The sequence below is a fragment of the Macrosteles quadrilineatus genome, unplaced genomic scaffold (assembly GCF_028750875.1).
Source record: "Macrosteles quadrilineatus isolate MER2022 unplaced genomic scaffold, UCM_ALF_1.0 Scaffold_2__2_contigs__length_208266976, whole genome shotgun sequence".
Classification (NCBI taxonomy): domain Eukaryota; kingdom Metazoa; phylum Arthropoda; class Insecta; order Hemiptera; family Cicadellidae; genus Macrosteles; species Macrosteles quadrilineatus.
In genome coordinates, this window is record NW_026542595.1 from 74579326 (window position 1) to 74594185 (window position 14860).

A 14860-nucleotide genomic window follows, 5' to 3' on the forward strand; every position below is an offset into this window, starting at 1 on the left:
ATATTTATATTTTATATTTTTAGCAACATGCAAAAATATTGATTTTTTAAAGTGAGTAACAATTTTAGAAATATACAAAAATAAAATCATCATAAAAAGAAACACCCTTAGTAAACAACCAATAAATAATTAATTTTTAATTGCATTACACCAAACAAATTCACTTTCACCAATTTTTAAACCATAATAAAGGCACTTGCAAATTCAATATGTACCGTAACCCACATTTAATATTTTAATTATTTTTGAAATATGATACTAATTTATCTTTTAAAAGTTCCATTTTATTTCTATTAACTAACATTTGCTATCATCAATCCTTCTTTTCACTCTCTTCATCTTCTTCGTCCTCATCTTCATCTTCATCATCGTCATCAGTTTCTTCATCTGATTCATCATAATCATCATCGTCTTCTTCAGAATCTGAAAAATACTTTTTAGATTAAAGCTTTTTTTTAGGGGTGTGCGAATACTACTTTTTCTTTTTGAATCGAGTAGAGAGAATTTTGAATCGAATTTGAATTCGAGGCCTAAATCGGCTTCTTCATCTGAATCCATCTTGTGTCATTCAACCAAACTTAAATGAAGCCTAGGCCTATAACTTTTAGCCAATATCCAACTGTATAAAAGCAACTGTTGTCAAAATATACAAAAATTGTTACTAAGTTTAGCTGAAATACTTAGTGCAGACGTGCTAAACAAACTGTCTCTAAACTCCAACCTCAAAACTTCTTGTCTTGTAACACAGCTTGCGCTAATGCAATAGAAAAAAGAAAGAACAGAAATGTTGTCTGCTAGAGAAGCAGAGGAATAGAAGCAGACTTCCATAGCAAGTGTGAATTACGTTTTACTCTGGGATCACGGCAAATCTATCTAGCAGACAACATTTGTATATATCATATTTCAAGTTTATAAAGGTGACGGTGCGCGTTTTGGTACCTTGTATAAGAGAACTCAGTATAATTTGTTCCGGTATCTTATTCGCCATCACTTTTTCAGTTTTACTTCACTTGAAATAGACACATCATTGTCGTATGCTAGATTTATGTAGGTCTACCGTGATCCCAGAACAAAACAGACTTGAACCCGATCGCCATTGCCAAGAACAATGATGGCGGATGAATGCTAACGTAGTGTTTTGCAGCACACAATGAGTTTAATAATGTTGAAAAATAATAAAATAAAATATCTAAGTGAGTTTTAATTAAATATTGTATTGCATTTTTATTTAATCTGAAGCATCTTAACAGTTTTTATTTATTTTCAAACCAAGTTAGAACGGAACTATATTTACCGACCTTGTTTATTTGGCTAATGGCGGAGGACATCATTTCATCGGAAACTCACGACACGATTACACAATAGTTGAAAATGAAACGTTGTCACTCGACAGTCGATAGAAACTGATTACTATTCGTATTTTAGCCCGATTGTAATTTTTTATTAATTACTTGAAACACTTTTTTGGCCAACTTGATTTGTTTTATGTTTTCCAAAGCTCCAACTAATTATGTGACCAGATGCGAAGTATTCGAAAAGGTCCGAACTATTCGACCACCGTCGAACTATTCAAAAAATCGAATACTCGCAGATAGACCGAATCGAATCGAATAGTAGTTTTACTATTCGATTCGATTCAAAATTTTGAATATTCGCACACCCCTACTTTTTTAAATAAATTGTAAAGACGATAAATACTCTTAACAAAAACTATATCAACCAAACTAATCAATTAAAAAATTTGCCCTTAAGACACACTATTTTTCTTTCTAAATAATCTTATTTAAATATTTGTGCTAACTCAACACATTGAACTCCCGGCTAATTTAATCAGAATATTAAGATAGATTTAATGTGAAGAGGCTCAGAGTAGCATTTGTATTGAATGTGAAATGCCGTTGCAGTCGGTAACTACATAAATGTGTAAACGACTCACCAGCTGCACCTCCGCCGCCGTAACCATTGTAACCACTGTAGCCAGATGCTTCGTATCCATCTTCATCATCGTAATCATCCATCCCAGCTTGACCTTGGCGTCCAAATTTGTGACTGCGAGCTGTGAAAGGTTTTTATAAAAATTAGAATGAAGTATAGATTAAAAAAGTGTAATATACACAGCCAATAGATTTTTGACATAAAATATGTGATGTCATAAGATGTTAACCTTCTTACACTCAACTTGAAACACACAATCACAACAAAGGAAATAACACAAAGCATCAAAATGCCTAGCCTAAAATGATATGACAAAATGAATCTGTCAGAACCTACTGGACATGCTGAGGTCCTTCGTCTGTGAAGTCTCGTAGCCACACTTTGGGCAAGGAATGCCTTTGTTCTTGTCGTACTTGAAACCTTTTCTTCTGACGTGATCTTCACAGTAGCAGGTCTTGCATCTCAAACAAGAGTACTGACCTAGTTTATTACACGACTGGCCTGTAACATTTCATCAGGGGTTTGTAACTTAGCAGTAAAATGGACAGTTTTGAAATGTGTTTCCATTTTATGTTCAATTATTTTTATGAAATGTTCAATGGAAAATAAGTTGCACTTTTAAGTACCGGTATGTAATATACAGAGCCTTTCAGCAAGTTCAATGCCAATTAACTGCCGTTCAATAAGAACTATTTTATTTATTTTGTTAGAGAGAAAATGGCAAAAGATATTCTTATACTTGAAGAATATTATGGAATTTAAGATTTAAAAATTGTGTTAATAAATTAATAATAAGAGTTAATGATAACAAAACTAAAAAACATAATAGGATATCATTAATTTTGTTGGTTGATATCTCAAACTTATTGAATAATTACCGTACTTTAGATCCTACGTTTTAGGGCCTAAAGGAATTATTATCAAACCAGAGATAGCCTATTACAATTTAATATAATCATTTGTGTCTTTGATTTATTGAATAATGCCTATAAATAGCAAAGAAAAGTAGGCTACAGATGAGCGTTGGCAAAATGATAAGACCTTGGGAGATAATAGCAAAGATTATTTCAAAACGTCTTTTGGAAACTAATTTGACAAATGAGAGACTTATAAGACAATGCGTTGTTTTAGACAATACTCACACTTATAATTCTCAGACTCGAGGACTTGACATGAGGCTTGGTGTTCAAACTGGTCGTCCTCACAAAGAAACGAGTCACAGAAGGAACACTTGAATATCCGTCCTCCGTGGTCCCAGACTCCACGCTCACATTCTGCGCACACAGCATCCTGCAGCACGCATGTGCAGGCGTGCACAGTCAGGCACTTGCGGCCGTGACACACCCACGCCTCACAGAAGTCGCAGATCGCTCCCTAGCAAACGTATGATACATAATAGGAGAAAATAGCTGTCAATTAATTAAAATAAATAAAATAGAAAGTGGAAATTAGAACAAACTAACGTCTTTTGAAAATAAGATTCTTAGGAAAATTTATGAGCCAATTAGAGAGGAAAGAGAGTGGAGAGGAAAATACACACCACAGAGCTAAGAGAACTTTACAACGACCGGTTGTTTGTGAATTTAAGTGTGGAGGGCTCAGATGGGCTGCGCTTATGTTGGGATGAGGGGATGACAAGAATCTCAAAAGTGTTATGTGTAGGCTTATCTAAAAACTAAAAGTATACTTACGACCCTGGGGGTGAGTGTATCAAAATCATTGTTATTTTTATGTATGAAATGATAGGGGTAAAATTCAATTACTAGCCTATAGTGATTTACAATAACTTAGTTATTTGTGTAACTGATGCGCGAAGTGGTACTTTGTTACACATGAGAGAAATGCTTGCGTACAACCCACAGGTGAGTGTAGATAGTTTCTCAAGTGCAGCAAAGGCACTTAGCACTTGCATTACACATTATAGTTTTCCTACAGTTACTATAAAGCATATAAATAATTAGTCTTTCAAACACTAAACAACATGTTTAGAGGCTGTGAAACGCTGCACCAGCTGAACGTAGTCGTAGTATTTTTCGGTGTTGCCAACTTATTTTCAAGCGTACGTATTATGTGCCTTATAAAAGCACACTGTTTTGTGTTGTTTGGTTGGAATACTGGAATGCAGCAAAGTAAATGCAGCAATTAGCTACTTTGAGTGCTATAATCAGTGCAAGGAAGCCTGCCTTGTCAGGTAGCCTAACTGTAGGAAATTATAATTGTGTAGGGTTTTTGTCAGTCCTGTACTCCCACATCCGCCAGCAGAATTGTGTTACACTTACCACCATCCCCAATCCTGTAGTAAACACTCCAGCATGTTTGATCACACAATCTCCAGTTTTGAGCATACACTTGATCTTGCCACACTGAGCGCACTGAGGCAACCTCTGAACACTCTGACAGAAGTAGCAGAACGCTCTGTTTTTCTGTTTCCTGCAACCAACAAAACTTATTGATTCAGTTTACTTATTGCTTGGAAAAAGACCTTGTCCCTAGACACGAAAGCCACATCCTTTCCTCGCCACATTTTTCGAAGTTGTCGGAGTACGATGCACCAGTATGGAATGCATCGTCACATGCAAAACAGGTTGACATTGCAGTCAATGACATGGCTCGGATTGTAACTGGGTGTTTGAAACCAACCCCAGTACACAAACTCTATCCTATCATAGGGATCTCCCCTCCACCAATCCGACGTGATGTCGCTGCCGACGCAGAAAGGACTAAGCAAGAGACAGACCCTCGTCACCCATTACACGGCCACCAACCTGCAGAGTGACGGCTTCGGTCCAGAAAGAGCTTTTTATCACGGACACGAGTCCTGGATGGATCACTCTCAAGCAATCGGGTGACAAGGTGGGAGGCCACGTTGACTAACCCTCCCATACCAGCCAGGGAGGAACTGGCTCCTGGTGGAGGCCTTCATTACACGGTGTGGAAGACCCTAAATCGAATTAGGGTCGAGGTATCAAAATGCAAGACAAACATGCAGAAATGGGGGCTCTTACCAGACGAAGAAAACATCTTGTGCGTGTGTGGTGCTGTTCAGGATCCTGGCCATCTGCTGATCTGTCCACACCTAGACCAGTCTTGCACATTAGATGATCTTTTACATGCGAATGACAAAGCCATATCGGTAGCTAATTTTTGGAAAAGCGAAGTCTGATTTCCGGACACGGAAAGTAAGTAAGTCCTCGCCACATTGACCAAACATTAAGGTAGGGCACCTGATGAACTGTGGCATCCTGTGAATGTACTCTGCCTGAAGCATGCCTGTTCTTTCATGGGTTCAAGAATGTGTTCACTTACGTTGGTTGGATTTGTGCAGTCAAATAGTACGCTCTGCGCGTTTCCTTAGAATGCCCACACTTCCTATGTGCAAACAAAGTCTAGTCTAAACTTAGATCTATTTATGGGGCACACATTGTATAACATGTTAAAAGGAGCCAAATCCTGGTCTTCATTAACTTATCATAAGATAGTATGATCCAATCATATAAGGTCTAATAATAGTCAATAATCCAATCATGTTTTACCGATTGTCTTCAAGCTTATATAAAACATGTTTCTGACAAGGACATGAGTTGAAACACCGCACACAACAATTCGTCTGCATTATTTTATCATTACTGTTGAACCATAATGGAATGATATAGTCCATTAATGGATGCCAATCAGATGTTCATGATGGAGAGAATCATGATAGACTATCCGCAGTACTATCCTGATAATTACACAAATTTGTTAATATCAATTATCAATCATTGAGATGGGGACGCCACCAAGGTGCGTATTTTAACCCAAATATGAGTGAAGGATGAGTGTAGAATGGTGTGTGATGACCTGTGTGGCTTTGTTACTGACTAAGATCAGCGGTTTCATTAGTCAGGATCATTTATTTAAAGCCCAATGATCAGGAACAGCTGGATCCAGTTTCGAACCATCAAAAAGCTACTAAAATACCAAGGCAAAAATGTGGTTCGGATTCCACTATAAACTGTTGGTCCCTTAGTAGCCATAAGCTGTATGGGCTATTAATAAACAGCTGTGTATAAGGAATATGTCGGCCTCATCGCTCCACTCATCCTACCCTCATCTCCATTCATACTTGGCTTAAAATACCTACTTTGTATGGTCGCCATTTCAATGAAAAGTACAGTATTAAAAAAGTACAAAGCCCACAACAAGGAATGATGAAATGACATCTGCATACAAAATCAAATATAGGTAACATTTTTTAATTTTTTTTTCACAGGATTAATATAAAAACTTCTTAGTTATTCTAGCTTCCTATCTGGAAACCCCTATAAAATCTCGAATTGATTTGACGATTATTGACACTTGTAAACTGTAATTTAAGCATCGACTTTGGTTTATATGATGAATCTCTCTCTCTCTCTCTCTCTCTCCCTCTCTCTCTCTCTCTCTCTCTCTATATATATATATATATATATATATATATATATATATATTGAACAAATAGTGTTTTTGGCCTCTAGGGACTTAAAAATGAAAAAGTATATCGGTCCCGGCTCCAGGTCTTACCATGTCACCTACGGTAATAGCTACTTCCCTATAGGGAAATTTGCTAAAAGGTCGTTGTGAGGTAGTAACAAGACCAGGGTTTGTCCAATTCCCTTTCAAAACGTAAAACATTCCACTGGTGTAAAAACACGCAAAATAAAATAAAAGAAAACATGCCTTATGTCTACTATTGAAAAATGACTGTTTTTGATCTGCTTACCTATGGCATCTTTCACATTCCTGAAACAAAACCCAATCATTAAAGAAACATTGAAACAATACCAGCACAAACAACTCTACCTAAGCAATTTAATTTATAGCCACAGAAGAACCACTCATATCCTTCTGTTTTTTTTTTTTTTTATTGAACACCAACGTCAAACACCATTTTACATTAAGTAAAAGCTACAGATAGGAAAAAAATTATGAAAATTTAGCTGTCAATTACAGAGGTGCTGAAAACAATAATTAACACTAAATAATCATAGCAAAAACAATGGATATTAATGTTACAAAAAAAATATAATAATATATGAAAATATAACAATAACAAAATATACAATGAATGTATCAATAACAAGAATACAATCAAAATAGATCACAAAATTGACATGAGAAAAATAACAACAACAACAATGCTTTTACAGAGTACCCTCAAGGATGCTGTCAGCCGCAGAACGCCGAACCACTCCCAAGGAGGCAGTTAGAAGGTCAACAGAGCTGCTTATCACATTCCCGAGGCGCATAATCCGGGGAATGGGACTGGAACTGGCGTAGTTAGTCCCAGTATAGTCAAGTTCAAATACACGCTGATGTCTTGTGATTCTCAAAGGAACATGGAAGTTTATCCTTTCCAGCAAGAAGGGGCAGTTGACTTGGTTATTAATCAGTTTGTAAAGAAAGGTCACATCAGCCACTTGCCTTCTGTATTCAAGACTCGGAATGTCGTACATATTAGAGAGCTCGTCAACCCGGAAGTCCAGCACGACATCCCAGGAACCTGATGAAGCGTCTTTGTACCAACTGAAGATGGTAAATATGGCCAAGATGGTATTGTGACCAAACCAAGGAAGCATACTCGAGTAGCTGCAGGATGAGAGACTTGTACAAGATAGCCTAATACAGGCATGGTTGCTCAAACCATGTCTAGCAGAGCGGAATACCAATCCGAGCATACAGAGATGACCCTGGTGCAGATTTGGTTGAGTGTGGTTGTGTTCTGAACATCTAGTTCAGAACAAACCTAGGTTTGATAAAAATTCAAACACAATTGAAAAAAAATTTAAAAAATATATTTTACAAGGCACATTTGTGTACAATAAATTGCTTTAAAATTTGTAATCATCACTTTTGTAGCCTAAGTTTAAGGTATGAACAAACCCACACTTACTTTTAACCCATTGAAAAAATAAATAAATTTAACTTGTTCGCTACCACCAATAGAATAGAAACTTACTAAATTTTTCATTCATCACATTTCATCAGACCAGCGACGCACATATGGGACGGCCGGTTTCTACCCATGGACTGCCGATGTATACATGTGACAGCTGTTTAGGCCTACATTAAAATAGACTGACGTCGCAAATTAGCGTTGTGTCCAATGTTATTAAAAAGCTTATGTCTTCGTAACGGTCTATTTGAAGGCCCTGCATTCTCTGCAGTGGTCTATCTATAGGGATCTTTGTCGCATATGTGCATCACTTGGTCTGTGGATATGATGATTAGTGACAACATATGATAGTTGGCAAAACTGATTTGACTTTGCTGCATCACTGGTCCGCGGTCTGTGTGTACTGGTAACCAAGTAACACATTTTATAACAGCAAGAATTTTTTAGCAGTAACCTATTTGTTGCAAAATAGTTTTGCCTACTAATCCTGAGACTTCCGCAACATAATGCAGTGCAACAATTTGGTGTTTCTGAGAAAATTTTCTTTGTTATTAAAACAATGAAGTAAAATTAAGTTAGCCTATAACCTATTTGACTACAATAAGTTAACTAGGCAGTGTTCATCTCAAGCTATGGTATAGCCTAATTAGTCATAAACAAACTTCTATAACTTCAATAATGAGCCGTGTGAATCAGATATAACTAGCCAACTTGTTTTTTTTTTTGTGACCTTTAGGGCTTGTGGGGGAGACTGATAGGCCTATTGCTGCATGAGGGTAGGAAACTTTCTTCATTGTGGCTATAAGGACAGAGAAGGTGGATGAGCCTCATGCACTCGAGTACCTACCTTAGTTAACTTAGGAAAAATATTCAAGTTCATGCCTGCGCAATCGATTCCGGATCAAGTCTAATAAATTCATCTAGGCCTAACTTATAGAACGGTTTAAGGGAAAATGTTATACTTTCATGCTATTTCATAGGTAGTTTTCCTGTGCATTTAATAATAAGCTGTCTGTTTTCTGGAGATGAACGAATTCCATTCAATAGTTTTCATAGATAGGCCTATTAGTCAGCCTATTATTAACACTAATACCAAAACCCTACCAGGCTGACGCTAACCGAAACCCCCGGTCTGTGAGACCCCATTTGAAACTAATGGACCCCACTTGGAAACAAACAAACCGAAACCCTGGGCCTGTGAGCGACCCCGCTTTAAAATACACTAACGCTGGGCTTCTGAGACGGGCATGTTATGAATCAACCTGTTAAGGTCACGGCACCCACGCAAAATGAATAAACAATCAGGTAGAGAAGGAAAAGGGGGGAAGGTATTGGGGGAATGGAATCCCCCAAGACATGCGTTTGTGAAAATTCCCGTGGGTCTGTCAGACCGGGGATTTGGTATAAGTTAGCCTAAGTGTTAATTCGTAATTTGGGTAGTCTTACGTATCTGTTGTCAAAAACAACCAAATGAAAATATCGATTCTATCATTTGATATATCAAACCAAACGATAGATATTTTCATTTGGTTGTTTTTGACAACAGATATGGAAGTCAACCCTGTAATTTATTTGACGTAACTTATATGCTCCAGAAAATTAGTCCAAAAGATAATTTAACTACTGTTGAACCTTAAAAACCTCTATTTAATTCTATACCTAGAGGGTACAGTTTCTCTATTTAATTCTATACCTAGATGGGTACAGTTTCTTAACTGGGCTATGCTAATATCGATTGAAACTATCGATTCGATTAGTAGACCTTTATGCAATTTTTTCACCATCAGCAAGTTTGGTTGGTTAGGTTAGGTTATGATAGTTAAATTTTACAATAAATATATTAAAAAATATCGATTATCAATCAATATTTTCAATTCGATAGTTTCAATTGATATTAGCATAGCCCAGTTAAGAAACTGTACCCGAAAGACAAACTACAACAAAATACCAAAACTCTAAAAACACCACAATCTAAAACTGGATAGGCCTAGGCCGAGGCTTACATACCATTGAGGAATTGCATGGTTGCTTAGCTAAATCTACATTGTCTTTAGCAGTTCTAATTTCTTTTTGTCTAAGTTTCTGTTTTTCTGCCTTCTTTCTCTGACCTGTCTTCTTTTTGGGCATTTTGAAGGGTAAGAAAAATCAAGTATTGTTTAAAAACCTAAAATATTGTTAAACTTAGCCCTCAAACTAAAACACCTTAGGTTATTTAGGGAACCAAGCTTATAAATAATTTACTCGGCACAGTGATTTTACAAATAAAAATTAAACATAACTAATATTGCTTCAGGCAATTCGATTCCTCCGGTTATAAATTCTAATTTCTAAATTCTAACCTAATAAAATGATCTCACTTGACTTGACAAACCGAATGAAATTAAAATAAAATAAGTCTGCTCCTCTCCTGCCCCTACGTACGATGTGGAGTGGAGGAGGATTGTTGTGACAGAATATGGGAAGAAAGTGGAAGAAATCCATACATAAGTAAGAATAAGTTTGCCCTTTACTGGGAGCATTGATTATAAAATCAGAATAATTTATTCGTCATTGGACATTATAAAAATGCATTGACAATTAACTGTCATGCATATATAGCATGGCTACAGTTAGGCTAGACATTACAAATAACATGTCTTATGTTCATTTAAGAGGTGTCAGCTCTGTGGATTACCTAACAGTGTGAAATGTGATTTAACAATCAATTTGTCATATAAATAAATATGATAATTTAAAGATAAAGTTAACAAAAGTTAACAATTGCAACAAACGTCGATGGACAATTAAAATATTAACAACAATAGACTAGACTCTGCTAACAAGAGATAACCTCCTACCTGATTACCTTATTCTTAGCCTGAGACCAGTAAGCATTGGATTAGCTGCGTCCAAAGTAATTTATATGTACATATTTACAATGGCTATTTACAAAACTTCCAAAATGGAGTTATAAGTGTCCCACAGATGGCATAGACAAAATGGTCTTGTGCTATCGAAGTTCGCTTCGAAGAACTCTTTCAAACTATAGTAGGGCTTTTCTCTCATGAGGCTCTTAAGATTTGAGGCAAACTTGTTACCCTCAAGCTGTTTGATTCTGTCAGGGAGATTATTGTAGAGCTTTAGGGCCATCACTGGGAAAGCATCCCTGGTTTTGCTTGGCCTGCAGAAAGGAATGTAGATTTTGGTTTTGCGCCTAGTATTGTGCCTGTGCATATAATTCCTTTTGTTGAACTTCCCCAGGTTATCATGGACATATTTTGCAGACGAGAGGATGTAGTTACTGTAGACAGTCAGTATGCCCGTCCTTATAAAAAGCGGCCTACAGTGTTCACGCCTCCTACTACCAGTGATAACTCGCAAAAGCCTTATTTTGCTGCCGTAGGTTTTTCAGGCGGTCAGGTGCATGGCCCCATATCTGTAGACCATAATGAGACGTGGCTTTGGAACAAAAAAGGCATGATATACCACTATCAGTTAGGATTTGGGGACCAGTAGGTGAGTTTCCGGAGCAGGTAGGTGACCCTCGCTAACCTCTTGCAGATGTTTTCAATGTGGTCTCCCCAACCCAGACAGCACACTTTCTTCTCAGGACATCCCACGGATATTGCGACAGGATATGCAAGATATCCCATAGTGGTCCTATGGTCAACCTGGGATATCCCAGGATATCCACTGGAATGCGTAATGTCCCCGCCCGGGGATGTCCTACGGATAAGCTCACACGCATATCCGTAGGACATCCGAGGTCATCCCAGGGTAGTCCTCAGGACATTCTCAGGACATATGGGACTACTATGGGATGTCCCTGGGATAAAGTGTGGTCTGGGCCTGAACATAAAAAACACAAAATAATATAGATTTAGTATAAAAAGCTTTATTATGGAAAGAAAATGCTAAATTTTATGTTTTTTTGGTCAAAAATGGGAAAAACCTATTTTTACCCCATAAAACCCCCCGTAAACCCCCATTCCCATGGTCCGATCATGCTGGATCGTGAACTCGTTCGAATAAACATAGGTTTACACGTTTGTACCAAATTTCATCAAAATCGGATCATTTTTGTTCGAGTTATCGTGCTAACGGACATATATATATATGAATTTGAACGGATGGTGATTTTAGCCTCTAGGGACCTCAAAACGAAAAAAAAATCGGTCCCGCGTCCAGGTCTTACCATGAGTACTACGGTAATAGCTTATTCCCTATATGGGAAATACAAGCGTCTACAGCCTGACTGATCACTTATTGCAAACGAAAAAAACTGGCCCATGAAGAAGAAGAACCATCTTGTTGATGACTGCGGTCTGTCGTCTGTTACTTAGCACGTTAGCAGCATAGCATAAACAAAGTCAAACAGACTCCCAGATATAAATAAAACATAACCTCAACCCTCAAAACCAACTAATTATTTTGTATTATATTATTTCACCTTGAATCCTACTAAGGTATTTAAGTTATTATTATTTTAGGTATATAAGCTATTTTTAATGTCGACGTTATCATTTATCTTATTGTTTTTTTTTAAATTATTGCTACTCCATTTGTTACTTTGATTTCCAAATTAGTAAGTTAGGTTCTAAACAAACTAGACACGTTCATGATTTCTTGGATATGAGGGTTAGAGGATTAACCTAGTTTAAACCTACCTGGATAGTATAATTTTATGTTAACCAACCAAATTTAATTCTGATTAGATGAAACCAATGGCAAATCTATAACACCATTCACAGGGCTTTTGAAAATAAAGATTTTGCCTGGGCCACCTTCATTGATCTTAGCAAGGCCTTTGATTGTGTTGACCATGAGATCTTGCTTCATAAGTTGGAGTTTTATGGAATCAGAAACAGTGCTCTAAATCTTTTGTGGTCTTATTTAGCAAATCGTAGACAGGCGGTATACGCTGATGGTGAATGGTCCTCCATCGCCCTCAGCAACTGTGGGGTACCTCAAGGCTCCGTCTTGGGTCCCCTTCTGTTTTTAATTGCTATAAATGATCTGCCTATGAATCTTAGTTGCAATTCCTATCTCTATGCGGATGATACCACCTTGCTATCTTGTCACAGTGACCTTTTGCATCTTAAGTCAACTGTCAGAAACACAGTCAATACTGCTGCTGAGTGGTTTTCAGCTAATAGTTTTCTTTTGAATAAAGACAAAACACAATCAGTCATATTTTGCCTTAGACCTCTACATGATATAGGCCCAGTTGAAGCTGAACTGTCCAATGTGGTAAAGTTTCTAGGTGTCCATATTGACAAACAACTGACTTGGTCTGATCATATAACGCAACTCTGTACTAGGTTAAGTAGAATGATCTGCCTTTTTCGTAAGCTTAATGATTTAGTTCCTATTAGTTATTTAAGATCAGTTTACTTTGCTTTATTTCAGTCTGCCTTGAACTATGGTATCATTTTTTGGGGTAATAGTTCTCATGTCTCCGATGTCTTAATATTACAAAAAAAGGTCCTGCGCATAATGGCTAGGGTTGATCCTGAGGAACATTGTCGCCCCATTTTTATTGAATTTAATATTTTAACCGTTATTAATTTATATATATTTAATATCATGTTAACTAGTTTTAAGGAAATGGACTCACATGCGATAAGGAGTGATTTTCATGATTTTCAAACTAGAAACAGACATCAATTTGATATACCCCATGTTAGACTGAGCAAAACAAAGAAAAGTCATAAAATTCTGGGCCTAAAATGTCTAAATAAATTGCCCAACAAATTGCTATCACTTCCTTACAAAGTTTTTAAAGTTAAAATTCATATGTGGCTAGTAAAGAATCCGTTCTACAAACTTAATGATTTTTTAGAATTTCCTAAACCATTAAATATTGAGTAATGATTGTACTTTTTTTTCTATTATAGTTATCCTCATCTGCATGTATTTCATATTATCTTTGTATATTTTGATTTGACCTTGTACTCTACATCTATTGTACTCTTCCTTGACAAATGTTTACCAACATAATACCTTCATTGACCATTCCACATGCATTTGTAATGTCTATTGGAAAATAAAGCTTTGATTTGATTTGACTAGTCCTAATGTGTTGAACCGAATTGGGGTACAGTTTTTTAACTGGGCTACGCTAATATTGATTGAAACTATCGACTCGATTAGTAAACCTTCATGCGATTTGTTCACCATCAGCAAGTTTGGTTAGTTAGGTTAGGTTATGATAGCTTAATTTTATAATAGATATATATAAATATCGATTATTAATCAATATTTTCAATTCGATAGTTTCAATCAATGTTTGCGTAGCCCAGTTAAGAAACTGTACCCATGACATGTTCGATTTCTGACACACCCACAATATTTGATGGGTTTGGACCACTTTACCTTGAATGTTTTTGTGATTAGCTCTCCTACAAAATGCCTCTGGTATACAGAGAACAGTGACAAAAAAGAAGATAAAAATTTAGAAATTCATTCCAACTGCAATTTTTGTGTATGTCAGCCACGGCCACTATTAGAGTAATTAGGTCATAACAAACAGTTTACAAGTACATCCTTCATTACATTTGAATTCAAGGATACAGGGACAACTTTTCCAAAGACAAATTTCCTTCCACCAAATACTGCTCTAACGTGGCAATGGTCAGATTTTTAACAGGAGTGGGCAAATTGTATAACACTGGGTTTTCACTAGACCACAAAGTTTGTTTGGGTACTTTCCTGTTAAAGAGAACATTAATTATCGATGATTTCTTTTCGATTTATCGATATTTTTGTTTTACTTCACGATCCGTATTCCTTCTGTTTTAATATCTTCAAACACATTTAAATTACAAATTAAGAACCAACCTTTTTTAAGTTAGGCAAAAATAATAGTCCATAGGCCTATATTAGAGTAGGAAATGAAACTATTCTAAACTAACATAACATAACTAATCAAACTTGCTGTGTAGGCTGTTATCATTTCAAAATTCCGTTTGATAACAGAAAATGCATATAGGCTATCAAACGGGGCTAACGGAAAGTTGAAATGTTACAGAA

The 14860-nt window shown here is 36.5% G+C and overlaps 1 protein-coding gene across 1 annotated transcript; it reads right to left on the reverse strand.

Annotated features, from left to right (window-relative positions):
• Window positions 1-262: 262 nt before the first annotated feature.
• LOC128987913 (zinc finger protein 330 homolog) lies at window positions 263-10271 on the reverse strand. Its single transcript, XM_054409004.1, has 7 exons — window positions 9857-10271; window positions 6677-6696; window positions 4215-4365; window positions 3078-3309; window positions 2272-2436; window positions 1937-2056; window positions 263-423 (listed from the first exon to the last, which is right to left on the reverse strand). The coding sequence occupies exons 1-7, from the start codon at window positions 9974-9976 to the stop codon at window positions 314-316; spliced, it is 918 nt and encodes a 305-aa protein (XP_054264979.1). The 5' UTR covers window positions 9977-10271; the 3' UTR covers window positions 263-313.
• Window positions 10272-14860: the final 4589 nt, after the last annotated feature.